Raw genomic sequence first — 26994 nt, forward strand, 5'->3', positions numbered from 1 at the left:
ATCTTTTCACAGGACGATCGACTGAAGACTAAACTAGGTGTTTTGAAACATATTCTGTTGCCAAAAACATTATCATCCGTCAAAAATGACAACAGATTTTTAAAGAAAAACAAGTAACCAACAAAAACACCCATCGCACAAAATGGCACCGTCCACTAGTATCTGCAAACTACAGACGTTCATACGAAGAACCGTGCAATCTTCGAAACAATTTTCAGCGAAAAATATATATATTGACATGAATAACAATCCTACCAAAATTGTTATGGACATCAAGTTCATCAACACATCCTCTTGTAAGTACAAAACCCGATCAAAAGCATGAATTTTGTCATGAGAAATCAACAGCGATGCGCTGTGTTGATCGGCCAGCCACGTGGTTGGCCCTACCATGTACATTTGTACACGCGCACGTACGTACACACGCCGCCGTGGCACAGAGCCTCCCGTGCGGTGTTGGATTTGCAGTGTGCACGCTGCGGCGCTTGAATGCCGCGGTGTGCACGGGGTGGCGTTTGAATGCCGAGCCTCCGAAAACCACCCCTCAAATAACGGCGTTTCGCTCAAAAACCTCTAATGATATGACATTTGTATTTCCTTTATATAATTCTACAATAAATACTTATATACACATACCTTAGCGCTTCAAGATTCGTCCACTCAAAATGTGATATTTGACTGTTTGAAAATTGTAAAACTTCGCGATCAAGTGGAAGCCATCGTTCGATTTTCAAACGCTAAAGCCGAACGATGCCAGATGTCTTCGTCTTTCCGACGCGATGATGACGTCGTTTTCTTATTGGACGGTCGTTGCGTGGAAACTTGCATATAGTTAGCGAACGGTATATACTTGCGAGACATGTACTGTACATAATACATACACACACGTTGTGGGTCGATGTCTCACATTACACGTACAGAGCACACAATGCGCACAAAAAAATGTGGTTTCTGACACGTCCACATAGGGCGAATGCATGTATACGTATGTAGCTGCAAATTATTTGATGGCGTCGATATTTACCAAGGTGTGATTGGACACTCCACATATTAGCCCCGCCGACGCTTATCTGTATTCGCATATGAGGTCGTGCGCTGGAAATCTAGCGCAAAATAACTTGAGAAAAACATAAGCTTTCGCGGACGATTTGCCCACTAGGCGTTCGATCGGATCCAAATGATCTGCATAAAATAGTGGCCGCATGAGGTCGCTGTTCGCGCTGTATTTTTAATGCACTGAATAGCGTCCGATCGTACCCCCCGCCCTGCAAACAGGACGCTGGGATACTCTGATGAGCTTCACATAATTTTGTGAAGGAAGTGGCCTATGAACTATGTATAAAGCATCTGGCTACAGACCGCAGTTAGACAGTGTGCGCAAATGCTATCCGAAAACTTCCCATAGAAATGCGCACATTCCATACCGGATGTGATTTCTGTTTTATTGCGGACCATGTGGACAAAATTTTGAGCGTCGCATGATACAACCCGACCGTTCGTGATTCGAAACGGAGCCTGAGCAAGTGACGGGAATTGTAAATTTACAACACGGATCAGTTTTACAGAATTTCCTACATTATAACGCTTTTCAACAAGAAAAAAACATCTCTAAACTGGAATAAAAGAGTAATGAATCAGTCTTAACGGCCGTTTCAAACCTTGCAGTGTCATGACCTTATTATAGCGATATAGCGATATATTTTTCACGACAGTTTGCAACTAACCTCTTTAACAATTTTGAGAAGCATGGCAAGACAGATATGGGGCGATAATTAGTCACATGGGAACGATCACCACTTTTGTAAACTGGAGAACCTTTAGCAATTTTAAGTTTATTAGGGACTTCGCCGGAAATTAAAGAGTGATCAGAATATTATCAAGTTCACCATGACCAGAACTCTTCTTATTTGGAAGTTTACTGATACAATCAAATAGTTCTACCTGTGTGATTGGACTTGAAAATAGACAATCGGGAAAGATACCTTTGATATAATTTATCGGGTCAGAAGTACTATGTGGTATCTTAGAAGCTAAATCTGGACCAATGTTAACAAAATATTGATTAAAATGCTCGGCAATCGTTTGAGGGTCGTTAAAATCACAATTGTTTATTTCAATCGAATTAAATACCAGTCTGCTCTGATGAATAATTAAAACATTGTGATTTAACATACCCTTATGTAATAAGCCAATAAAAAAAAAGGAAAGTTAGGCTTGAACGCATAAATAGTCTGGCACCATCAGGGGCGGCAGGCCCCCCCCCCCCACCTCGTCCCCAGTGCTCACTTTATTTCAAACCTGGTTTCCAATAGTAAGCCCTGGTTAGGAAACTTTCTTCCTGTATCCTGTATCCTGATACCGCAATTGGCTAGTAGTGGATTTTTATCGTGTACTTGGTGCTATTATTCACAACGTGCAGTACGTGTTTTCGCAATCATTCGTCCACGCCTTCTCAAAAATACTAATTTCCTTTCCAATTTGCTCATATTAATATGAAATATGATACTGCATGTTGTCTTGATAAGATCGTAACAGTTTGATTTAAAACAAAAAATCGTGTTTTCGTAACTCACGCCGTGCTTGCGCTGCTATGAAATGACTCTGTTTTTACCCCAGACACCGCATACAAAAACAAACGCTAATGTAACGCATATCCAGGCACGAGACTGTTCCTCATTTGCATACGTGTTCAAAAATCTTGCACATGCAAATGATCCAATACCAGGGTGAGAGAGCAGGTAGTGGTGGGCGCGTACTGCTCGACACCCTGCGGACGAGGTTGGGGCCTCTCAGATTTACCCAAGTGCCCCTTTTGCGGACATAAAATTTAATGTGCCCCCCCCCCCCTCGCGCATAAATGTGCCCCCTCGAGATGAAAACAAAACTGGTCGTAACATTTTGGATAATTTCTTTTCAGTAACCATGTCCCAAAATGGTATAGAGAGTTCTGAAATGAACGAGGAATATGAAAACCAAGCCCCAAAACCCTTATAAGTGCGCCCTGAAAATGGGCACATGATACGTATGTTGCATAATGGCAGGTTTTTAAGAGCGCCTCCTATTTTGGACTTGAAGATTTTGGAATATTGGGGGCTGTTGTGACCTGTAATGTAATAATTGACAATTATTACATCACTGGTCGTAACAGGAGCCTCGTCGGACAAAACACGACAGCGTCTAACGAATTACTTTCAAGTCTACACGGACCAGTATGGTCGGTGATGGCCATTGGTTACTTTCAGTGTGCGAGGATTAGGGTGAATAACGAACGATATATCGTTTCGTCGAAGTATAGTTGTGCAATTTGAGCTGTTACGAATCTTCAAGCAAACAACGAACGGACTACAATTTGAGCTATAATTGTAGGCTACATACACGTTTGTCCAGTACCTCACACAGAATTAAGGAACCCTTTACACACTTGTGGTCAAGCATACCGGTAGTTTGTCCCGTGAAGCAAGATGTTTTAATATCTCAAGGTCGAAGCACACAACTATCTGCGGTGGAGCTTCGTACACAATACAGCGTGTATTTTATCAGCCTTGTTAGGTTAATACAATTTTTTGATATGTGCACACCTTTGGATCAGGGATGATGTTGGTTCACAGTCACAACTTTATACCATAACCCGTTGAGAAGAAAATCCGCGGAGAAATATTTAGAGAGTATTTTTTTAGAAGAGTTATTTGAACAATTCTAAACAGTGATCGGGTTGTGGCCGATCACTCAAAAACACGAACGCTTCTTAAGAACGAAGACCGTAACCACAACCCCCATCACCCACTTGAAAACACATACCAAACATGTTAATTTCTCACAACTGGATTCCGTTGCTAATGCTCACCTTTCAAAAACCTCCTCCACTGATTGTTTTATCCGAGTGAGACCATTTCAGGCAGAATAATTTCACAGGCTTTTGGGGACTGGTCCTATCTTTACTTCGAGCGCTTTCAACATGCCTTGGATTAGAAATAGTGTATTAGGCAAAAGGTAAACTAATTTCAGGTATTGATAATTATAAACTGTCTGTTCAGGGCGAGTCAAAAAAAGCAAACCCCAATGGCAGGACCAGTGTTGTAGTACTCGTACTCGGTACTCGTACTCGAGTACTACTCGAGTACTTTTTTGTAGTACTCGTACTCGAATGTCAAAGTACTCGTACTCGAAATGACGGTACTCGTACTCGGGCAGCAAAGTACTCGTACTCGACATTTCGAAATTGTACTCGACCATCAAAGTACTCGTACTCGAATAGCAGTACTCGGGGAAAAAAGGTACAGCTTGACTTACCACAGCCTTATTTTATCAGTTTGAAATGGTTGATTGGCTTGTGGAGCAATCGAAGCTTCATGATTTTTCTCTGTGCATGTCCGGACAAACACATTTCACAGCTAGCCGTGAGTGAGTCTGTATATCGGTCTGACTGGGCCTGGGCTAATTATGCACAATGAACCATTTGCCGTATGGCCGTATTCGGAATTACAAGTACTCGTACTCGGAAGTACAAGTACTCGTACTTGTACTCGTACTCGGAAGTACAAGTTCTTGTACTCGGAGACCTGTTCTTGTACTCGGAGGTACAAGTACTCGTACTCGAAGACCTGTTCTTGTACTCGGAGGTACAAGTACTCGTACTCTTACTCGGGAACCAAAGTACTCGGCAGTACTCGGTACTCGGAAAAAGTACTCGACTACAACACTGGGCAGGTCCAATTATTTAATGAAGTTCTGCATGTAGCACTTTCAATATATAGGACATGAAAGCCCAATTAATAAGCTTTCTTTTAGTATAAGAATCATTCAAATCACTTATGTACTTTTCAAGTTACGGAAGTTTGAACACAAACACCGTTTTAAAGTTCTGTCCATGGATCACAAAAAAAAAGGTAAGTGTTCTTTCAGCAAAACAAAAACAATTCACTTAGAGATGTATTAACGTATATACAGTAAGAACTCGTCCTCATGTCAACACTAAAATATCTTAAACATGTACAATTTAGATTGTTTTGGTTCTTTCTTGTTAAACCGATGAGGAATCTCTCAATGGCTGCAATATGTTACAAAGACAAACAGTCGTACAATTACAAGATACACACATATTAAATTTACAAACTGCACAGAATGCGAAATGTTAACGTGAAAGACATTTTGAATCGGTTTGCACATACGCCTTAAAATCTACGCTGGTTTCGTATGGTACCCATACACTTTGAGTAAATCAAATACACCAGACGCGAAACAACAACATGTTTTCGTACAATTTGAATTCCATTACATTATTTTCCACACTCATTTAACATGTTATAAAGCATCACTGCCCTAATTATTTACTGTAGATTATCACACTACCAAACTGAATGACGAATTCGACGAGTTAATTGGTGATCGTTTGTAAACCAAAATCCCTTAGAACAGTCAACAAGGTCGTGATTGGCACATGATATAGGAGCAATTCCAGACCAGGTGAAGAACTGCAGCCGTTGCATTATTAAAAAAATCTTGATTTTTTTTTTTGGCTGCAACCAAATATAGGCACTATGGCTGGTTTCATTCGGTACCAGTGCACTTTGAGTAAATCAAATACACCAGACGAGATACAATAACGTGTTTTCACATTATTTGAATTCCACTGAATTATTTTCGACACACATTTAACATGTTATAAAGCATCATTACCGTAATTATTTACTATAGATTATCACTTGACCAAACTGAATAACAAATTTGACGACTTAAACCCCAGATATCGCATACAAAAACAAACACTGATTTAAAGCACATCTAGGCACCAGACTGTTCCAGATGTGCAAGAGTTTTGAACATGCAAATGAGATAATAAGCCTCTGTGCTGATGACGTCACACTTTGTTTACACGTGTGCTTTCTTATGGGAGCCAGGTGGGAACGGCGGTTTCGTAGCCCCGAAGAAAAGCGTACAAGTAAATAAAGCGTGACGTCATCAGTAGAGAGGGTTATACCATGGTGAGAGTAGATAGTGGTGGGAGAGTATACTGCTCGACACCATGTGAACGAGATTGGTCCAGTCCTTTGGCAACTGATGAATCTGCTGCCTTCTATTGAAGCTTGCCCTTAACCCTTAAGAGTGAATTCCAACTTGAACTTCAATCCTTCGCTCGTACCCTCCGCCCTATCCAACGACACCGGTGATCCCACATTTCTCTGAGCTAGTGTACGGATTTTGTTTTTCGATGACCCAGAGTCAGTACTTCCATGTGCGCATGACAAGTGACCTATCCACACTGCTTTACGACGTCTGCCTTCACGAGATTTTTATGAATGGAATCAGTGGCGCACTTGAATATATTGTTTAGGACGAGCGAATCTAGAACATTGAACCCCAAATCGGGAAATGAGAAGTGTCCACATAGCGTAATCTCGATCATGCGTCCGTATCTGTTCTCGGGTCATCATCCTCCAGCTTCAAGATGACGCTGTTGGGGCTGGAGCTCCGTCCGCTCATGGACCGTCTGGGCTTAGTCTGACCCTCCAGCAGCGAGTCCGTCTCCTTCGGAGGAGACGAATTCTCTTCGGAGCTCTTGGTGCGAACGGACGGCTGGAGAACGTCTACGAGGTGGTGGTTATGACCCTGGATGTCGTCTGGGTCCATCTCGTTGAGGCGATCATAACTAGACCCATTGCTCAGTCTCTGTAGTGACAGTGGTCGCACCTTCGGCATCTGCCGCCACTGAAATGGAAACAATCGAGGCAGGGTTGAGAATTTGAGGTCGGAACAAAACTTCTTTGCTTCACTTATCAAATTATCAAACGCAGTATAAAAAAAGAATACTACACGCTCTTCATTTTGGTACATTGTTTGTATATCAATGACGAATGTGCTTCTCTAAAACGACTTCTGAAGAGACGAAACGCGACAGTAAATGTATAACCGAAATTGCTTGAATACGAACCCACGACAAATTGATTGGAAAACATATTTTTGCACATATTTCGCGGGGAAAACCTTAATATTATTTTGGTTCAATCTTGCGAGCAATCTGTCACCCTCCTGCATGTTTATGTAGAACTGATGTTGCTAATTTGCTTTGTTATATCTCACGTTCCTTGCTGTCTTATCTTGCCAAGCAAAAGCACTTCATTGCGACTACTTTAGTGTTAAACTTTAACTACAGCCTTTCAAGTGCTACAAAAAAAATCAAGAGTTACAATGTAAACCACGGATTGTTAGTGATTAAATATACAACTGTGCAAGTTTGAGAAGTGCCAAGGGAATAACGCAGTTGTTAGTCGAAAATAAAGAAGCGAAATCTGTTAGTATCGAAAGAAAGTGCGTGCGGCTGCAAACAACCATATCTTAGAAATCATGCAGACATAAATCTATGATACGGTGCTTAAAAAAGTGTTCGTAATTCGTATTATTATGGGCCTTACTCACGAGTCGGCCATATTGAATTGAAAGTGAGGTAAAATTTAATTTTTTGGAACTTGCGAAGAGAAATGAAAGCAAGTTAATTCCTTATTAATTCCAGTCTGCTTCAATGAATAATTTTACATTTGTAATTAAAAATTCCCTTATGTTTAAAGCCAGATTTAAAGAAGACAGTAAAATAAGGCTGCATTGTGCCCGCATCTAATAGTCTGGCGCCATCCCATTGAACAGTTAACACTTAATGACATACGTTCAGGGAACTCGACAAAATTGGCCAACTCGTTAATAAGGCCCATGGCATTTAAATGTCCATGAAACGTTTACAGAACTTTACTATAAACTGCACTCATCACTAACCACTACCAACCCTACTCTTTTTGTACTTTTAACTTAGCCATCCCTCTTACCAAGTATGATTCTTATACAGGGTGGTCAAAAAAACCCGTAACCGCATACTTCCACTACCTTAAGACTCAAGCCACCGGTACCAATTGATGGAGAATCCTTTTAGAAGAATTATGATACAAAAATCTCCCGATTCGGTTCAGTAGTTTTTGCTGCAGAGCCTTTTTTTTGTGAAGCCCACTTCTTTCGTGTTATGTGGATATTATTACATAACAATGCCTCGATCAATTACAATGCGAGTCAAATTCCCGGGCGCGGTTTAGTAATTCATCGGGACAAAAACGACCCCCACCTACCTTGCTCACAAAATAGGCTCTGAAACAAACACTTTTGGAATCCTGGCTTCATTTTTCTTCTAAAAAGATTCTCCATGCATTGGTATATGTGGTTTGAGTCTCAAGGTAGTGGAAGTGGCCATTCCGCTGCCAGGCAGTGAGGATGTTTACTTACCTACAATTGGATTGTGTTTCAAAAACAAGTAGCAAGAATGAACCAACGGTAAATCACAGAGTGATAAGAAACCAGAATCCATCTTACAAATGAAACGTTACTGTGTGCAGTACAATCAAAGCCAATTTGATTAAGAAGCTTAGGCCAAGTTAAAAAATTTAAAAAAAAAAACAGTTTCTCGTCGCCGCCGGCTTCGTTTTCTTTCTCACCCGCCTTCTTTCCCCCATTTTTGATCATACATTTGCAATATATCTTCTTCTTTTTTATTTACAGCAAAACTGTAACGATGCATACAAGTTCAAAATCTGGTACAAAGGATGTCGGTTCCTTTGGACAAATGAAAGAATCGATCCGCCATATTGAACAATCCGCCATCTTGGGGAAGAAAAAGGGGCCTCCCTTTCTTTTGGCAAAAAGCCCATTCGAGAAACGTTTTCTGTACTTATAGCCCTAGAGCTACCACTTTACCAACTACAGAAATGATACACGTGTACAGCAATACTCATACTCACGAGAATCATCAATAATCTACCAGCATGCAGACAGACGAAGTCCAAGACACCAAGCAGAGACAGAAGATTAAAGCAGGCAGACAGAGTACATCGTTCGTGATTTAAACAAAAGGTTCAATACTTTACCTGGGCTCACCTTTACCGCGTTACTGCCAGTCTTGTCCCTAGAGTCCTCCCTGACCTGTTGCAGTTCGGGGAGCACAGGGACCCGACTGATGGTCAGCGCCCTGTTACGCATGAGCGTCAGGGCGACGAACCAGCGGTTGCGGGCCCGTCGGCATTTCACCTTGGGCAAGGAATGCGTAGAGCTAGCGCTCTTGACGTTTTCTTGTTGGGCTGGTATTGTCACGGGAAAGAAAGTGGAGGAATGGAAACCACTAAGGTTTGTTAATCATCATTTTGATGGGGTCAAAGTACTATTGCAATGGCTCCAAAGATTTTATAAATATGTCAATAATATGCAATCATATACGAGACCTGCATGCTCCCGGCCCCACAAAACTGGAAAATGTTGACAATTTTTTAATTTTTTTTTATTTTGGCATTTTCAAATCCCTGATTTATTTTAACAAAAGAAAAGGATCTAGGCCTGCATACCTTCCTCAACCACCTCGAAAGTCTTGTAACTTGGTTGCGATGATCTGCTGGTGTCAATGGTCTTCCACAGCAGATGACAAAACGTCACCACAACTGGATGCGTGTGTGCCACCTCCAATTGCAAGAAGCCAATGTAGGCCTTGAATCCTGTTAAAAAAAAAGAAAAATGTTAAGCTTTTTTCTCTCGGTCATTCAATTTGATGTTTCCTCATGCTGTTACCTTTGCTACTTGAAAGTGTCCAGTTGTTGTTGCCGTTCAATTGATGAAACTCAGGCTGTTACAAAATAATGTATCAGCGATATAAATATCGCTGTGATGTGCTTTAAAACTTTAAAAATTGCTTTCGTCCCGTGCGCACGAGGGCGAAGGGAATCAGCAGGGCTCTCTTCAGCACGAGTGGATAAAAATAACCGTTTTCTCGGGGTACCGATTATGAACGCCGTCGGTTTGAATTCTAGTAATTTTATTTTTTCTGTCTAATCACAGTGCTACTTTTCAATGAAATAAATTTCGCTTTTTTTTAAACTCATGACTCTGAAGTAATTTTTTTCAAGGGAAGTGAAGTCCGGAGAATTATAGTCACTGTCTTTACTGGGTTGCAAGAAAAAAACCTGCAACCGGAAGGGTCCATTATACCTGGATCCCACAGCTCCCAGCCACGCATCAGCGTGCTCCGATCGATGCGACCGATGAACAGAACCCCGAAGATCACCGCTTTGAAGATCCGCATCAGACAGGACAACAGGCCCAGGATGACGTTCATGAAGAGTGTTATGTAGACTGTCACATTGTAGGCTCGCCTGAAGTCGTAAAGGTAAAGGAGGAAAGTGGATTTATTTTATGGTATATGGAGGTGGGTGCGGCCAAATGCCGGCCGACTTACATTATAGAGTATAAGGCATATAATGCTTTACGTTCTGATAATTGTTTTCAATCTCTTTGTCAGTTGCGTTTTCGTTTGGATCATGTGGGAATAATGTCCGCATGAACTCCTATTTCCTTCTTTTTTTTCAATGATTTTTTTAAGGGCTTTCAGCCTAGCGAGGGTGAGAAGTGGTGTACGCAGATTTTGGGGACAAATTTGGGAAATGTTCTTCAACTGGTCCGATTTGTTTTAGCCGATAGTAATGCTGATACCGGTAATGGCGGGATGAGGACGAAGCTACCTTAAAGCACAGAAAGTTAGTCAGATTAAAGAAACCGTTGATTCAGAGAAAAGAACCCGTCTGCACATTGCTTTGATATCATATTCAGCCTGAAATAACTGTTCTATTAGCGTGCTCAAAATAAAGCCCGGAAGTCTTTTTTTTGAAGAACGTGCATTGAGGGAAGCACATCTCAGAGAAGTAAAAATAAAAGCTGAATGAAAAGCTGAAAGGTAAGAAGTACGAATCACACTTCCGATGTTAGACCATGCCATGCGCCCGGAATATAATTATGGAGCTTATTCACGAGTCGGCCATATTGAATTGAAAGTTAGGTAAAATCTTGATTTTTGGAACTTGCGAAGAGAAATGAAAGCAAGTTAATTCATAATAAACTCCAGTCTGCTTCAATGAATAATTTAAAATTTGTAATTAAACATTCCCTAATGTTTAAAGCCATATTTAAACAAGTCAAATGTGTTTACAAACACAAATGCCCCGCAACCGTGACTGTTCCCATGACATAACACCACTCTTTTAACATCAACTTACATGTACATGTATACTTGGCCCACATGGAACGTTTATTGACATCATTAGTGTTTTCTGTAGGTTTTATATGAATTAATCCCTATGATCTCAGAATAAATACAAGATTTCTATTGTTTTAGCCACTGTGACCTTGACCCTTGACCTTTCAGCCCCAAATGCGATAGGCTTCTTAGGACTACCAAGAACAGTCAACAAACCAAATTTGAAGTTCACATGTGAAGTATTTCTCAAGTTATTGCACTGACAAGATTTCTATTGTTTTAGCCTTGTGACCTTGACCCTTGACCTTTCGGCCCCAAATGCAATAGGCCTCTTAGGATTACCAAGAACAATCCACAAACCACATTTGAAGTTCATATGTTAAGTATTTTTCAAGTTATCGCGCCGACAAGATTTGTCCGGACACACACACCCACCCACCCACGCCCACCACCCACCCACCCACGGAAGGACAAGGCGGACACAGCATGCCCCTTCGGCTTCGCCGCGGGGCATAAAAAAAAATAAAAGTAAAATAAGGATGCATTGTGCCTGCATAAATAGTCTGGCGCCATCCCATTCAACAGTTAATAATTAATGAAACACATTCAGGGAACTCGACAAAAATGGCAAATTCGTGAATAAGGCCCATACCGACCTGTTGTCAAGACAAAAATGTGTGGTTGTCTTGTTGTCTTGTTTTTCGCTCTGAAGAAACGCCAGCTGGGATAGGAACACCTGGGCGTAGTACAAGACGAAACCAACCACCAAGCTCAACCTGCCAATTGAACAAAGACAAAAGAATTAGTCTTCAACCATCAATTTCCTTAAAATGTTCCATTGAGAAGTATAAAACTCGCACAGGTCCTTCTCGTAATTAAAGAACATGTCTTGTCGACATGATGTTCATCAACTAACATTCTCTATAATGTCTACAACCAGCTCTAATCGCTGTCAGGACCATGACAAAAATGCTTTTGTCATTTACAAAAGGACGCTTTCCAGCGACTGTTGCGATAATGTCGTTACTGTAATTATTATATTTTTATATTTTACAAAATTATTTGAATTAACTGCCTATTGATGCGAGAAAGAGGGCATTAGTCAAATCAGCCAACAGTGTGTGACAAGTAAGTATAGTATCATTCATGCATTATTGTGCATTATCAAGCATTCACCTGGCGGCGTACGGAACGTATTGGAGGAATACTTTCCTACCCTGACTCCACCAGCAATGACATTGGTCTTGACATAATTGAGATCCTGCAGCTCATGAAGGATAAGTCTATCTGGCACAAATTTGTCAATGCTGCTTCTGCCATTCCGTCTAAGGATGACAGATAATGATGATGGTGATGATGGACCGTCTTACCAATAATTTTTAAGGAGGCCCAGCACTACCGTCTCAACCGCTATGGTGAGGGGATAGATGATGAAGTACACGATGAAGAACACGATGACCCAAGACAAGATTTGGAGAATGAAAAATCCTTTAAAAATATGGGGAAATAAAACAAACATAAAAGGTCATTATGTCTGAAGCTGAAGGTAAAGTAAGACAAAACAGTTCGAATTGGCCGAGTCTATATGATAAATCATGGGGTTTTTTTTCTTTTTTACTAAAGGCAGGGCTCTCAATTACCATCGGATGAACCATCTCATAAAAGAGCCTACTCTAAACACTAACGTCCTCAAGAGTATGCACGATGCTGATAAATTAGATTTTATGTCAGGACAAAAACAAATATTTTAGTTGTGATTATCGTGCCACCAATAATTGTATTTGCGTCAGAGGAAGACCTTTACTCACCCCACACAGAAAAACCAATGTGGTAGCCAGTAAACCGAAGATTTGCAACCTGTCGAGAAAAAAAAATGTTCAAGGTATAAGAATGAGTGAAGATTGGTTATTAGTGCCAGAAGTATCGACTCCGTGTAGGAAAAGTAGATGGTTGTGTGTGCCCATACTGAGAGCTTAAATGTGTTGGATCCAGTGCACAAGGAATATCCCGTAAACAGGTTATCCTTTGAGTGCTTTTACGACCGAGGACGAAGATCAGTGGGTTACATGAGCTAACAACAACACTGAGGGCCTCAGTACAAGTCCTCAGTAGTGTTTTGTAAACAAACCTTAACATTTGACAAGTCAAGAAAAGATAACGTCAAATCAATTGCAACAGCCAATTAGACAACGGCATGGGTCCTCGGTGGTACAGTAATGAGTCTGCAATCATGCGCGTTCAGCCGTTGTTCGCATGATGAAAGCAGCTATTCCCCCGTGAAGTGGACGACTATTATTATCAACTGAACGTGACAAATCCCGAAGCGTTCAGTGTTTGCGGTATCTTCCACTCTCTGCCAATATTTAGAAACAATGCTCATGAAAACAAAAGAAAATTCATCTGGCGGTTTGAGCTGAACGAGAGAGATCTCGGAACAGAAGATCTCACCACGAGAGAGCTGAAACTGGCCTGCTTGGTCGGGCAGAAGTCCTTGTTGCCCCGCCAGAGCCGAAGCGTGTGCTTCCTAAAAGAAATCAGGGAAATTCAGAGAAAACGATTAGTCTGACAACATTTCGTTTTACTCTATGAGACTACAGTTAGACGGATCGGTGATATTTTCAAACTAAAAAGCTACAATGCGATGCCGTATAAAAGTTACATTCTTTGAGCACTGAACATTATTCCAATGTGTTGTACATGTATAAACATAAATCTTCACGTCATCTTGGGGATAAATTTATCATCGTGTAAAATCCTGTGGAAAAAACTCACCTATAGCATATGAGCATGTGAAGACTGTATCCTACCGTGGTGGCTATGGCGAAATAACAAGTTGGCCAAAAGGTATCTGGTGGAAAGTTAGATCGGCAGATAAAAAAAATGGCACTCTTTTAATAATATTAATAATATACAATTATCAAAAAAAAGTTCAAAACAAGCAAATCTCTGCATAGCGTTCAACCAAAAGGAATAAGAAACAAAATAAGAAACGACAGCAGCCAAAAAATGATTGAGATATTATGCAAGTATAGCGTCAAAGATAAATTTGCAGTCCTACGATCCAAAAACTATTACAGATTTTAGACAGACTATTGAAACTATAGGGATGCATGCTTGCATGGAGTTCCCAAGTACAGAATTTTCCTGAGCACAGAAAATATGTTCCTTAACAAGGAATTTATTACTGCTTCTGTGAGCTGATGACTGCTTTACATAGAACTGTGAGTAAAATGTTAAATTTTCTAAGCAATCATAATATCTACACTCTAAAAACGGATTGGTTGAAAAAACTACCAATCTAATTGGTTGACCCCATATTGGTTGTTTTTAACCAATATATTGGTTAACTTGTGACCAATACGTTGGTTGTCCACCAACCAATCACATTGGTTGAGCAATAAACCAATCCTTTAACCAAAACATTGGTCAAAAGTAACCAACATGTTGGTTGCTCAGCAACCAATTACATTGGTTGAGCAATGCACCAATCCTTTAACCAATATATTGGTTAATGGTGACCAATATGTTGGTTGCTCAGCAAACAATCACATTGGTTGAGCAATCAACCAATCCTTTAACCAATACATTGGTCAATAGCGACCATTATGTTGGTTGCTCGGCAACCAATCACATTGGTTAAGCAATAAATCAATTCTTTAACCAATACATTGGTCAATAGCGACCAATATATTGGTTGCTCGGCAACCAATCACATTGGTTGAGAAATGAACCAATCCATTGACCAATATGTTGCTGCTCGGCAACCAATCACATTGGTTGAGTGACAAATCAATACTTATTGATTGATACTGGTCACAGTTCGAAACAAATAGGTTGGTTTTCAAGCAGCCAATCACACTGGGCCAACATTGAACCAATCTTCAATGGTTGACATTGGAATAATGTCCAATAGGAAGCCAGCAATCACATTGGTTCAGCAACGAAGCAATCCTGAAGTTTTCATTTCAGACATGAACAATCCTTATCGAGATTAACCAATGTATTGCGGTAACCAATCACATTGGTTCAACCTATGGTTCAACATATCAACCAATTCATATTGGTTGCCTACGGAAGGACCGAATCCACTATTTTGGGGGTGCAAGATGACCAGTGTTCCAGATTCTCACAGGAATTCTAATGGGAAGTAGAACATAATCGTGTAAAAAATGTTTTTCAATAATAACAGATTTAATGGCAAACCAGGAATTGAAATTCCAATCCTGTTTGTCAAAGATGTCAAACATTTAATTTGCTGCATTTACACTGGAGTGACCCTTCATAAAAGTGGAATGTCCCTGAGCCACGCATGCAATTTCAAACTACTACTACCAAACTGCTACCTGTGTTCCTTGCCCCATGCTTCGACAATCCGCTGCTTGCTTGTCTCTCTGTTTCAGGTAAGAAATGTTCTTTTATCTTGGCATAATTTGTAGGTTGATGTACTTTGATGAAAGCTTAGACTACTTTGTTCACTGGCTTTAAAGACTATTTGTGAGGGGGCTTGAAGGAAGTCATTATTTTTTGCAGTTTTACTCGAAGCATTGTTCAACTTCTTCATTGTGTGAACATTACGGTCATTGAAAATTGACCATTTTCTGGTTCTGGAGTGTGGATTTATTTCTTGATTTTTCTTTGGAATTGTATGGTATTTTAATAAAATAACTCTAGTTTCAGAGAGTGTTTAATGTATAGATTACTTTCCTGGTGGTTTTTGTATACATGTTATTTGTTTTTAGTTCAGATCCAGTAGTTTGAGTTGAGATTTCCCTTTCTTTAGTTTAAGGCCACTACACATAGTGTAATGGCCGCCCAGTCAGGCCTCGTGGCCCAAGCCGGGACATTCCAGAGACATATGGTAGGGTAATTAAGTAGCCAGGCTAGCCTGGGACAACATATCTCTGACTGTGGTCAGTCATGGGTCAATCTACTTCCCTGTTGTTCGATTGAACTACATGTATGGAGGCAAGTGCCAGGTAATTGGGCAGAGTCTGGATCTTTTGTTGGGGAAGTTGGAACTACTTTTCCAGGGTTAAGAAAATCTGATGTTTTTCTTAAACAAGTCTTGGTTTTGATTTGTGGGCAGGGTTGGGCCAGAAACAACCCATGTAAAGTGTTTACTGATACATATGTAATCTTCACTGCATATTTTTTACTTAGCGTTTTGTTTATTTCATTATGTATCTCAGATTGTATGATGAGGACTTTAAGCTTCTCTTCAAGGAGCAGGCTGGCAATTTCACAGCAAAGTGGGAGATGGTGGCACCAAAGCTTTTGAAACAAATACAGCTCGACTGCTGCGATGACACAGCTGTGCGCCTTGTAGCAGCTCTAGCTGAATAATCTTGTACCTGGCTAAGATGATGAAGAGGATGCTGACTACTACCCAGCCCCGGGTGAGTTTTGCCCTTTTTATTCAGCTGACGATTTTTTCGGCATAATAATTTTGTAAACATTGTAGGGGAGGTTCAATATTTTAAAGAAATGTTGCAATTCACTGTGCAACTACTGTGCGTGAGCGCCATGGATAACCATGGGATAGCCTGGTCAAAGTGGCAATTACACTGATCGTGTGGGTTGCATATGTATAAGACTGGAACTTCTATTGTCAGATGGGCCCTAGAGAGGGACTACAGCAGTATACTTGCTGGACATCGCTTGAAGGAAATTTGTCATTTTTGTGTGGTATGACCGCCATCTAGTGCTGTTGTTAAAGCATTGATCTATGCACTCCGCTTTATTATTCCATGATTGCTTCTTTGCAGAGGACATAGCTGCAACACTGCTTGTCATGCTGCCGATGCTATACGCAAGAACATTGTCTGCTGCGAAGGTGAAAAGTGGAAGCCACAAGGTATGCATGGTACCATTGAAGATAACTTTGTTTTATGAGGTTTTGGAAAGAATGCATGCGACATGTTAAATGCCGCCATGTAGCATGGACATGGTAACCAATAACACACATCAATCTCCATGGAATTGAAAACTTGCGGTACTTTATCTGAAAGGAAAAGAGGACCTAATTTTAGCATAGTTAATGCTTTGCAAGTTGCTATCGATTTGTTGCTTCTACAATGTTTTCATATGTGAAGCTTGCTGACTGAAAAATGTACCTACTTCAACAGTTACGAGTTTCAAATTTGATAATATAATGAACCTTGCTTTTCAGCGTGGAACAGACCTTGCCAGCAATATCCAGAGGAGGGACGAGGAATGCAGCAAGACGGGAGTAACTCTCAAGACATACCATGGACCATTTCTTCAGTTCTTTAATGAGGTGACAGTGGCAAAGCTACTTCGAGATGACCGTTTATGGTATTAAAGTTTTAAAATAACATATTTAAGGTTTTCTAAAAATTTGGGAAGTTCATTTTTCACGATAAACTGATACAAAATAATGTATTTTGTGAAAAGTGACGCAATAACATTTGGAAAGAAACTTAACCTTTTTCAACAGCTTGTGCTCATCTAGTAAATAATTATCTGAAGTTGCTTCCTTTCAAGATGAATCAGAACAATTTATACCAAGTTTTGAAAAATCTACTTTCAAGATTAGGCAATTGTTAATAAGATTTATAATGAATTACAAGACAATTCAGCAAGTCTATCTGTAAAATTGTCAATTTGAAGAAATCAAATGCTGGACTTAAAGTACAAATCTTGAATATCATCCAACTTCCATTGGGGAGAACCACAAGATGGGTTCAAACTAAAAGTTAAAATTGACTGAATCCGAGGAAGAGGGTGACGAAATTACGGAAACTAAAATATAACATCCACTTATTAAGCAATGATGTCATTTGATGCATGCAATGATGCATGGCCAGGTCGGTTGTTTTTGTTTGTCTTTTGTTTACAACACAGCGCCAATTCAGTCTGCAACAGCAGTGATGCTCCAGACGCTTGCATCTGTTTAAAATTCAAAATTGTAATGTTTTTTTGATATCATATTTCCACTCTAATTCAGAGAGCAATAATATTTCATCTTTAATATGAATCAATTCAACTCTTCAACTCTCAACTTTATTATAATTTCAAAATGTGAATTCATTCATGCGCTGTGTCCATTGTAAATGTACGTACTGATATTCTTTGAAATAAAACCTAAATGCAGAGGATGAACCCCAGCAATTATGTTGGTCTAATAAATCTTTTTGTTCTGTAATCTAATTAAACCACTTGGCAACTTTAACCAATAAGATTGGTCACTCCAAACAATGTAATTGGTCAAACGTAACCAATAATATTGGTCATTCCAACCAATGTACTTGGTCAAACTTAACCAATAATATTGGTCATTCCAACCAATAAAATTGGTTATCTTTAACTAGTAAGATTGGTCATTCCAACCAATATAATTGGTTATCTTTAACCAATATATTGGTTGTTTTGACCAATATGTGATGGTTAGTATTCTAACCAATGTCGGTTGGTTGGAAAATTAACCAATCAAGAATGGTTATGGATTGGTTGAAAAGGTAACCAATCTTGATTGGTTAAAAAAACAACCAAAACATGTTGGTTAGTATTCTGACCAATATAGATTGGTTGAAAACCAAACCATTTCAGATTGGTTATTTTAACCAATAGATTGGTTGGACACATATCTACCAACCACATTGGTTGAATTTGACCAATATATTGGTTATTTCAACCAATCTGTTTTTAGAGTGTACTAATTTATACCAAAAGTAGAAATTAGTTTTACGAACTGATTAAGTAACTTTTTTTCTTACTGAATTATTTACCATGTGTCTGATATTCCAAAATTCCAGTATTGTTTTTTTGAGGGGGTCATCTCCAATCTTCAACAAAATATCAGATGTTCGAGAATATTCAATATTACCTTCTGCTATATCAAAGAACGTCTTGATTTTGAGAAACGTGCTCGTCTCGTTGACCTTTGCAAACAAGTCGTACAGTTCGCCGCCTACGGCAAAAGTCTGATTTGTGGCATCCCAGACACTTGTTATGGACATGACGTACACCAAGCCGAGCTGGGAAGATGGGGGAATCGAATATATTTTTATCGTCAGTCAAAACGAAAAAAAAAAAATCGATTCTCACTATGCGAAACACAAACGAGATCACTTGCTGATTATTCGATCACGAAAATTTAAAATGAGAAAACGCGGCATCTGGTTTGAGGGAAAAGGGTTCAAATAAAGACAACAGTGACAACCAGGCCAACTTAATTGACTAAAAATGGCTATTCACTAGAACTCTTTTCATGCATCTAATCTACACAATGGGTCGGATTCAGCCTATTCATCGTGTTACTTGTGGACGAGCCCCATAATGTGGCCAATTTACTGGACTACCTCCGTAAATAAAGGCCACACTTCCACCATGTACAAAAACATGTCGAACTTTGTCAAATTTTGATTTTCACATTTAGGCTTAGTTTGTAGTTTATTTTTGCTTTAGAAGCATATGAAGTTCTTTTCATAGCATGATCCACTTAACATTATGACTTGGGGCTTGAAATTGGGGTTTAAAGGGTATATCGTATATATAACTATAAATAGAGTTAGTGCAGTTAATACAAAGGTCATTGACCTCTGGAAGGTCATCAAAGGTCAATAATTGTGAATTTTGTTCGCATTTTCTTATTTACATTGTATGAAGACTATACAAAGACTTAGGTCATAGGAAAGTGATATTTTCAAGACAAGAACAATAGGTATAAATAGAGTATTCAAAGGTCATTGACCCCTCAAAGGTCACCAGGGGTCAGATATGAAATGCCTCCATATCTGAAAAATTTCGCCATGGCATGAAGAACCAACATGCGAAGTTTCATGCTTTTATCAAAGAAATTCACAATTCTGTCCCTATGCCGCACCACTATATTATAGTATGCTCAAATTGGTAAAGAACTATACAAGTTTATAGTTGGTAGAGAAGTGTGTACGATTTTCAAATTCGTCAAGAATTGTATCAAATTGGCCCATACTTGTGTTAAGAACTGTTTACATTTTCAGGGTATAAGTGTCGTAAATTACTGAAAGGTTACATTTCTGCGTTGTATGTTCTGTTAATATATAAATGGAGCAAAAGAATGGAGCGCTATTACAATATGGGGACGTCACGGGTGGAGTTCAACCATTGTTCAATTTTGGCTATAACTACATTATATGATTTTTTTCTCTCCTGGGCCGGGTCCATGGCCCCTTCGTTAACGGCGCAAGCACACATTTCATTATCGAAGTGATTACTCGGAAGGTGATTTCAAGGCTGGTAGTTGGCACAATAAAGGGGATATAACACCGATGCTAACTAGGCCGGTCGTCAAGGGGGTGGGGGGGGGGGGCTGGTGGGCCGGGCCCCCCTTGGCGAGCAATTGCCCCCCCCCCCACCCCAACGGCAAAAGCCGTACATGTGTATTTTTGTATTTTTACGATAGTGGGCCCACCTAGTTGGTACTTTGGCCCCCCTGACGCTCAGGGCTGGTGACGGGCCTGATGCTAACATAGCACCTACTCACTATGGACTTGTGTGTTTTCTGGGCATTTTTGTGCTGTTTTGTAATGAATTCCTCCTTTCTTGTATTAAATGGTCCAACGTATGCGACCGGTGCGTGGCAAATAAAAGACTTCGTTGCGTGCAGGTAGCTTTTATCATTGACCAATTTTTCCGAACGATTTTACTTCGAATACGCGTTTAGTACCAATGGCTGGATCAGTTGACACGTGTGTGGCATGATCAATCGCTATATCAGCAGGATAAGAGCAGTGACCTCGCCCATAACACTTCGATTGGTCAGTGTTCGCTATTGTTAACCATTCGGACGGGTGCACAACTTTGTTCCGTTCCTATAACGATGGACACTACCTGTACATTTGACCTCATTTTGCTTACGGTAATACAATATTTCAATGGGACAGGCTATATGCACAAACGATCAATAGACTTGAAGATGGTGACCACATCTGTTAGGGAATTCAACTGGCGTGGTTTCTTCATCGTCCTGATGTCCTTCACTGCCACCCTGCTCTTTGGTATAGTGGCCAAGGGAATGGGGATCCTGCTGCTGACGCTGCGGGATCAGTTCACCACTCATACCTGGATCATCGGAAGTATGGTATCACTCATGATCGTGGCGGCGGATCTTGCAAGTACGTTTTGTAGGGGCTGTATCGTATGTCCGACGCATCATAGCTCCGACAATCCCGGGACATACCGTTATTTCCTTTTACCGTTTTGCATTTCCTCAAAACAAAAAAAGTAAACAAACCATTGACCGTTCTGTCGTTTTACAGTTTTGTAAAACGGTCAAACGGTATTAAGCTAAATACGGTTTCTCTGTTTTAAAAGTTTAATACAATTCATTACAGCATAACAATCAATGATTTTTGTTTTACAGTTTTACACAAATAACTTTGAAAAACAGCAAAACGGTCAGTATTGAATACAGACTGTTTTTTTATGTCAGTGTCATAGTGAACAGTCCGTGGTGCATTTTGTGGTGCTGGGCAAGGGGGATGGAGGGGGACCATGCTTTACACGAAAAAGTGTTACCTCGGCATAATGCGTGGTGTGATGATTCCTGGCGTGACCCTGACCCCCTTCTCACGCGGTTCAGTTGGTGGGGCTTAAAGGGAATATACATCATTTGCTTTTGCTGTAATTTTCAGAAATGGATGGAATTAAGGGGTTGGAAATATATAGCAAATATAGTTACACTGACTTTTTTGAGGTTTTGGGTTTGAAAATGCTATAAAAACCAAGAAAAACGATCATTTTCCTGTAGTCTGGTTCCCTGACTCCACATAAGAAGAAACAGAGCAGTTTACATACATTGGGGAATTGTAAGGTCAGGGAACCAGTCTAGCTGGCTCGTACCCGTTCATAGGTTTGTAATCGATTGCAAACAAGTGCGATGGTCAATTGGGGCCAGTATTTGAAAAAAAAGCCAGTTGTTTCCAACGCTGATCGGCCGATCAGCGTTGGAAATTGATACAAAAATACCACTTTTCTTGAAAATTACAGTATACCAGGTGTCATGATTTTACAGGATGCTTTACACTGTCATTCCCTAACAGTCCAGCAAGGTATTTCAAAATGATATGGTAGTTTTATTTTTTGATGTTTGCAAATGTTGTATTTTCCCTTTAAGAGTTGCAAGCAAAAATGGCGCTGGAAAACTTCAAGGGAGGACATTACTTTTTACAATGGATACAGGATGGTAATACGTTTGAAGAAGTTGCAGATATTTGAAGGAAATTGGAGTTCGGCGCGGCTCTTCAATAGCCAGTTCGAAAACTATGTCGTGAGAACGAAATGTGAGGAGGGTAATTTGGGTCCAAGGCAATGACTCGATCCCATGAGGACGCATTAACATTCCTAGGTGCACTGCTTAATTGCCGAACCTAAATCAATAAAAATGGTCGACAGGACTATTGACCGTTTTTCATTGTCCTTGTTCTTTTAAAACAACACTCTGAAATGAAGCAACTAACCGTGTATCGCTTTCAACAATTAAGAAAAACAACAAAAAGGTCATTGTTTTTTGTGACCTAATACCGTTTGACCGTTTTACAAAACTGTAAAACGAAAAAACGGTCAACGGTGCGTTTACTGTTTTTGTTTTTGAGGAAATCCAAACGGTAAAACGAAATAACGGTATGTCCCGGGATTTCCGACGCCTCGTAAGTCCGAAATTTGGGAATTATGAGGCGTCGGATTTATGAGGCATCGGCCTTATATGAAATTGTATTCCGCCTCATAGATCCGACGCCTCCGACGTCCGACAAAGGAGGCGTCGGACCTATGAGGCGTCGGAGGGGCCGTTACAAAGAAAGGTTCTTTCGTCCGACAAGGCAAGAACGAGTTTCAGTGGTTTTGAAATCATTGTAGGCCTACTTGGACTAGGACAATTACAGCCATATGGCTGCGAATGGCAAAGCGTCGGTCGTTGTCAATGAAAGTTAATCCAATTACGTACTAAGACTTCGTGAGCGCCCAAAAACGATGTGTAATCACTAACTGTAACACTTCTGACATTTTACGCGATGTTTTTTTTTTTATTAATAATGACTGTCGGACAAACGAGGCGTAGGACTTATGAGGCGGCGGACTTATGGACCGAAATCAAAGTAAATTTAATTGCCCAACCTACGAGGCGTCGGACCTATGAGGCGTCGGACTTATAGGCCTTTATTTGATCGGGGATGAGATTTTGTCGGAATTATGAGGCGTCGAACTTATGAGCAATCCCCAAAAATCGACACCAACCTGATCCCCAGTCACCATTGTTTTTATGCAAAAATTTGTCTTTGATTGCTATACCGTACAATAGTTTTCCGCGAATTCTCTTCTTAACATTACACAGCATTCTTATTTATTTATTTGTTTATAATTTCAACTGGGTGGCCCATTCAGTGGCACCACTGGTCTCGCATGATTCCAAGCAATAATAACGTTCCATGATGGCAGGGGTCCATGTTAACTTATTCCATTATTATTTAACTCACTTAAAGTGTTTTTTATTATTAATGATATAAGCGGTCTGTATCATGATTTTATGTACGTTTAACTTTTTTTTATATAATTGTAGTACATGTCATGTTTTAGTGTGTAGTATAAAAAAAATTAGACTTGCAAAATCTCAGCGCATTTCACTGTATACGCATCAGATGTAACTATGTGTGACAATAAAACAGTAATAATAAAGCACTAATAATAAACTTGGAAACTTGAAACAAACATCAACTCTGTATATAAAGATATTAGTTTTTGTTCCTAATGAATTTTGACCTTCGAGTGTTTCGTCTTAACGAACAATTGCTTTTCTATTTTGGGTATCTGCAAAAAAATGCTATATTTTGGTTTTTGTTTTTTCTTTCAAGGTATCTTTACCGTTTTCCTTGAAAAAGCCATGGGTTGTCGCCGAGTGTTGATTTTGAGCATCTTGGCCTTATGTCTTGGTATGGTGTTAACATCCATGTCTACAAGCATTATACATATCTTCCTGGCTATGGTCCTGCTCACGGGTAAGCGAGTACCAAAAATATTTCAACAAAGTTTCAAGTTCATTTTAATTGATTCTTTCTAGTAATGAAACCAAGGATTCCTCAAAAGCGCCCCAGGCACTGTAGCTCGAAAGCCTGAAGAACCCTGTAGAGAGAAGACAATGAGAAGAAATTAGAAGTTTTAGAGGTGGGAGTAAAAGCCCAAAGGAATATTCTGAGGAAAACCCACGGAATCAGGTAGGGACGAAAAACCCAATCCACATATTGGCCCAGGCGGGATTCGAACCCGGGTCACAGCGGTGGAAGGCGAGGAAAGTAACCACTGCGCCAACCTGACTCCCTAGTCATTTTCGATACCCTTAGTGGCACTTGCGGACCTATACGGTGGCCCCAAAAGGACTTCATTAAATTAAACAAAAGGAGTAAAGATGACTGTTTTTAAATCGATGTTGTTGTCTGCTTACCCCTTTCACCTCAATAGATTCGTGAAATATTAATAGAAACAATCTCGAAAGAAGCTAATATATTTCCTTTTAAACAGTAAAATGTTATTCTTAAACCCGCAGATTATTCGATCTTGAACGAATCATTTTTATCGTTGCCCTGTCCCGTGAACAATAAATATCAGTGTATAAAGATGGCCATTATGAAAAGTCTTTCTTCCACGACACTTTCAGTCTTACCTGAGAAATATTTTATGGGACCAGTTAAAAACAAATTGACAGTAAATTATCACTTATACTTGTTTGTACAACAGGACCTGGACTTGGTATAGTCCTCGTTGTTCACAAACTTCTCGTGGCTCGCCACTTCACCGAACACTACACCCTGGCCTGCGGCGTAGGCCATACGGGCACCGCGGTGGCACTTCTTTCCTTTTCGCCACTGATGCAGCTTTTCCTGGATACATACGGATGGCGAGGGGCAACTCTACTTATGAGTGGAGTCTGCCTGCATGCCCTAGCTTGTGCAGCCGTTATCAGAGACGAAACACCTCAGTACCAGACTTTGCAAGCTCAAGACGGATCACTGACAGACGACGGTAAGGGAACCACCTGGGCCAAAGCCAAGGTGATTTTGTTCGGTGTCTGGAAAGCTGCTGATCTGCACTTGTGTCTGGAGTTTAACTTCTTGATAGTGAACGCGTGCGTCTTTGGGATGACTTGTGTTTTTACTGCCTGGGCGGTGTACTTCGTGCCTCACCTGCAGGCCAAGGGCTTCACGCCCCAGGTAGCTGCCTCGCTTTGCTCGGCAGCAGCCGTCGGGTATTTCTTCGGGACCTTCGTCTGGGCGCCTTTCATCGACCGGGGAATCCTGAGGTCTCCAACGGCCATCATCGTAAGCAGTCTGGCGCTCACGTCATCGTTCGTTTTCGATCCTCTGGTGCATGACACCTTAGGATACGTACTGATCACCTTCGTCTTTGGGATGTCTTCCTCGGCTTTGTTCACGCTCAGCGATGTCGTGACGAAACAACTCTTCGAGGGGGATCGACTGACAAGTGCCTTCGCATTGGCCCGGTGTTTCAATTTCCTGGCGAGAATGCTAGCTGGTTTTTTACCCGGTAAGTGAAAACAACACCCACTACGCCTATTACAGACGTCATCGCGTGTCTCATCTTTATGTCACAAGGTGTAGTATTGGCAAACGGCAGATGACGCTATTTGGTCTACTCAAGAAAGCCATGGTAGTGTCTTTAATAACAATGTCATTTTGAACGAAGTTTGTGCACTGAGTCAAAAAGGAAAGTTGTCCTATTGTAGGGTGGGTTAAGCCTAGTTTCCGTATATCGACGTAAGAAACGCAAATGGAAACGCAAACAGGACCCAAACTGCAACGCAGGCATTATGGAAGCATGCCATCTGTAAGTGTCGCCGACAACCCAGACAGACGCCGCTATCTCGCAGACGGTTCAACTTTGCGAGAGCATAGGTTCTAATGTAAAAAGAGGATAAAATAGTTAATCGTCCCATAGGAAAGCCCCTTTTTATCTCAAACCACAGTGGTAACAAAAGCAGAAAACAGTAGTACATGTACATGTACTACACTGCACTTTAAGTACTAGAGTATAACAACTTAATCTTGGTTCATTCCTAGGTCTGATACACGACACAACTGGCAGTTTTGACTTGGCGTTTGTTGTTATTGGAATAATACCAACAGTGACCCTTCTTCCAATCATCATCGGAGTACTGCAGAAAAGACTCTAAGAGCAAGTTGGGCGTGAACTATAGTTAACCATAGTTGAACTAACTTCACTCGAACGAAGGATGGTTGGACTACTCTAGTCGACTATTTGGAACCGGAGCACGGGGCACGGTTCCATCACTCGTTACCAATAGCCTCGGGCATCAAAAAGCACAACGGGGAGCCAGGAGTTTTGAATATCGTTTGACTTATATAGGCCGAGTTCGGGCGGTCTGTTCTTGACACGGGTACGCACTCAAACGGCGGGAACACGACCCATACACGAACACTGCACTCGGAACAGGATCACACACCACTATCCGTCAAGGTTTTGCAATATACCCGTGTTAAGAACAGACCGCCCGAACTCGACCATAGAGGCGTTGATCGCGCTTTGCTGTTAATGTTAAGTTACGACACAAATAATCATTAGTCGGCTAATAACTTGCTCTAGGACAGAGGCGGCGAGTGCAGGCAATATAATAGTCAGAAAAACCCACCGTTGGCGGCGTAAATCCTGTTTTACCTGCTTGTTATATGGAAAAACGTTATTTTGTAGGCATTGTTAGCCTATTTGAGATATGACGGGACACAATAGGAGGGCGTTATTGGGTTTGGCTATTTACCCAAATCAAACAGCACCCTCTGTTGTATCTGCCATAGGCTTATTTTGTCAAATACGCTAATTTCAAGGGCCCATGCAATGTAAATTTTCTAATGCTATCCCTGAAAATGTACCTTTGTGTCCCAGCTAACCTTATTTTTAATTTTCAGTTTGCCACT

The 26994-nt window shown here is 40.5% G+C and overlaps 2 protein-coding genes across 3 annotated transcripts in view; one reads left to right on the forward strand and one right to left on the reverse strand.

Annotated features, from left to right (window-relative positions):
• Positions 1-4853: 4853 nt before the first annotated feature.
• The window catches only part of LOC119745658 (stimulated by retinoic acid gene 6 protein-like), a 35074-nt gene continuing 12933 nt past the window's right edge, over positions 4854-26994 (reverse strand). Inside the window, exons 11-20 of one of the 2 annotated variants that reach the window (XM_038222181.1) lie at positions 18897-19047; positions 13823-13898; positions 13499-13574; positions 12859-12907; positions 12421-12538; positions 11707-11826; positions 10009-10172; positions 9372-9518; positions 8911-9110; positions 4854-6705 (exon numbers count right to left, since the gene is read on the reverse strand). In XM_038222181.1, the coding sequence (XP_038078109.1) occupies positions 6400-6705; positions 8911-9110; positions 9372-9518; positions 10009-10172; positions 11707-11826; positions 12421-12538; positions 12859-12907; positions 13499-13574; positions 13823-13898; positions 18897-19047 (1407 nt within the window). In that variant the 3' untranslated portion in view covers positions 4854-6399. Of the gene's footprint in view, positions 6706-8900; positions 9111-9371; positions 9519-10008; positions 10173-11706; positions 11827-12420; positions 12539-12858; positions 12908-13498; positions 13575-13822; positions 13899-18896; positions 19048-26994 lie in introns of both variants that reach the window. The other variant, XM_038222182.1, reaches the window with a different exon arrangement.
• On the forward strand, positions 20893-26909 carry LOC119745661 (monocarboxylate transporter 13-like). The gene is made up of 4 exons (XM_038222184.1): positions 20893-21168; positions 23902-24045; positions 24782-25588; positions 26122-26909. The coding sequence occupies exons 1-4, from the start codon at positions 20943-20945 to the stop codon at positions 26232-26234; spliced, it is 1290 nt and encodes a 429-aa protein (XP_038078112.1). The 5' UTR covers positions 20893-20942; the 3' UTR covers positions 26235-26909.

This window comes from Patiria miniata, unplaced genomic scaffold (assembly GCF_015706575.1).
Source record: "Patiria miniata isolate m_02_andy unplaced genomic scaffold, ASM1570657v1 HiC_scaffold_7, whole genome shotgun sequence".
NCBI lineage: Eukaryota > Metazoa > Echinodermata > Asteroidea > Valvatida > Asterinidae > Patiria > Patiria miniata.

Bases quoted from the DNA above. Each gene is read 5' to 3' on its own strand.
- LOC119745661 (XM_038222184.1), top strand. From the start codon at position 20,943: ATGCACAAACGATCAATAGACTTGAAGATGGTGACCACATCTGTTAGG. The intron at 21,169-23,901 runs GTACGTTTTGTA...TTTTCTTTCAAG, and splicing joins CGTGGCGGCGGATCTTGCAA to GTATCTTTACCGTTTTCCTT. The intron at 24,046-24,781 runs GTAAGCGAGTAC...TTTGTACAACAG, and splicing joins GGCTATGGTCCTGCTCACGG to GACCTGGACTTGGTATAGTC.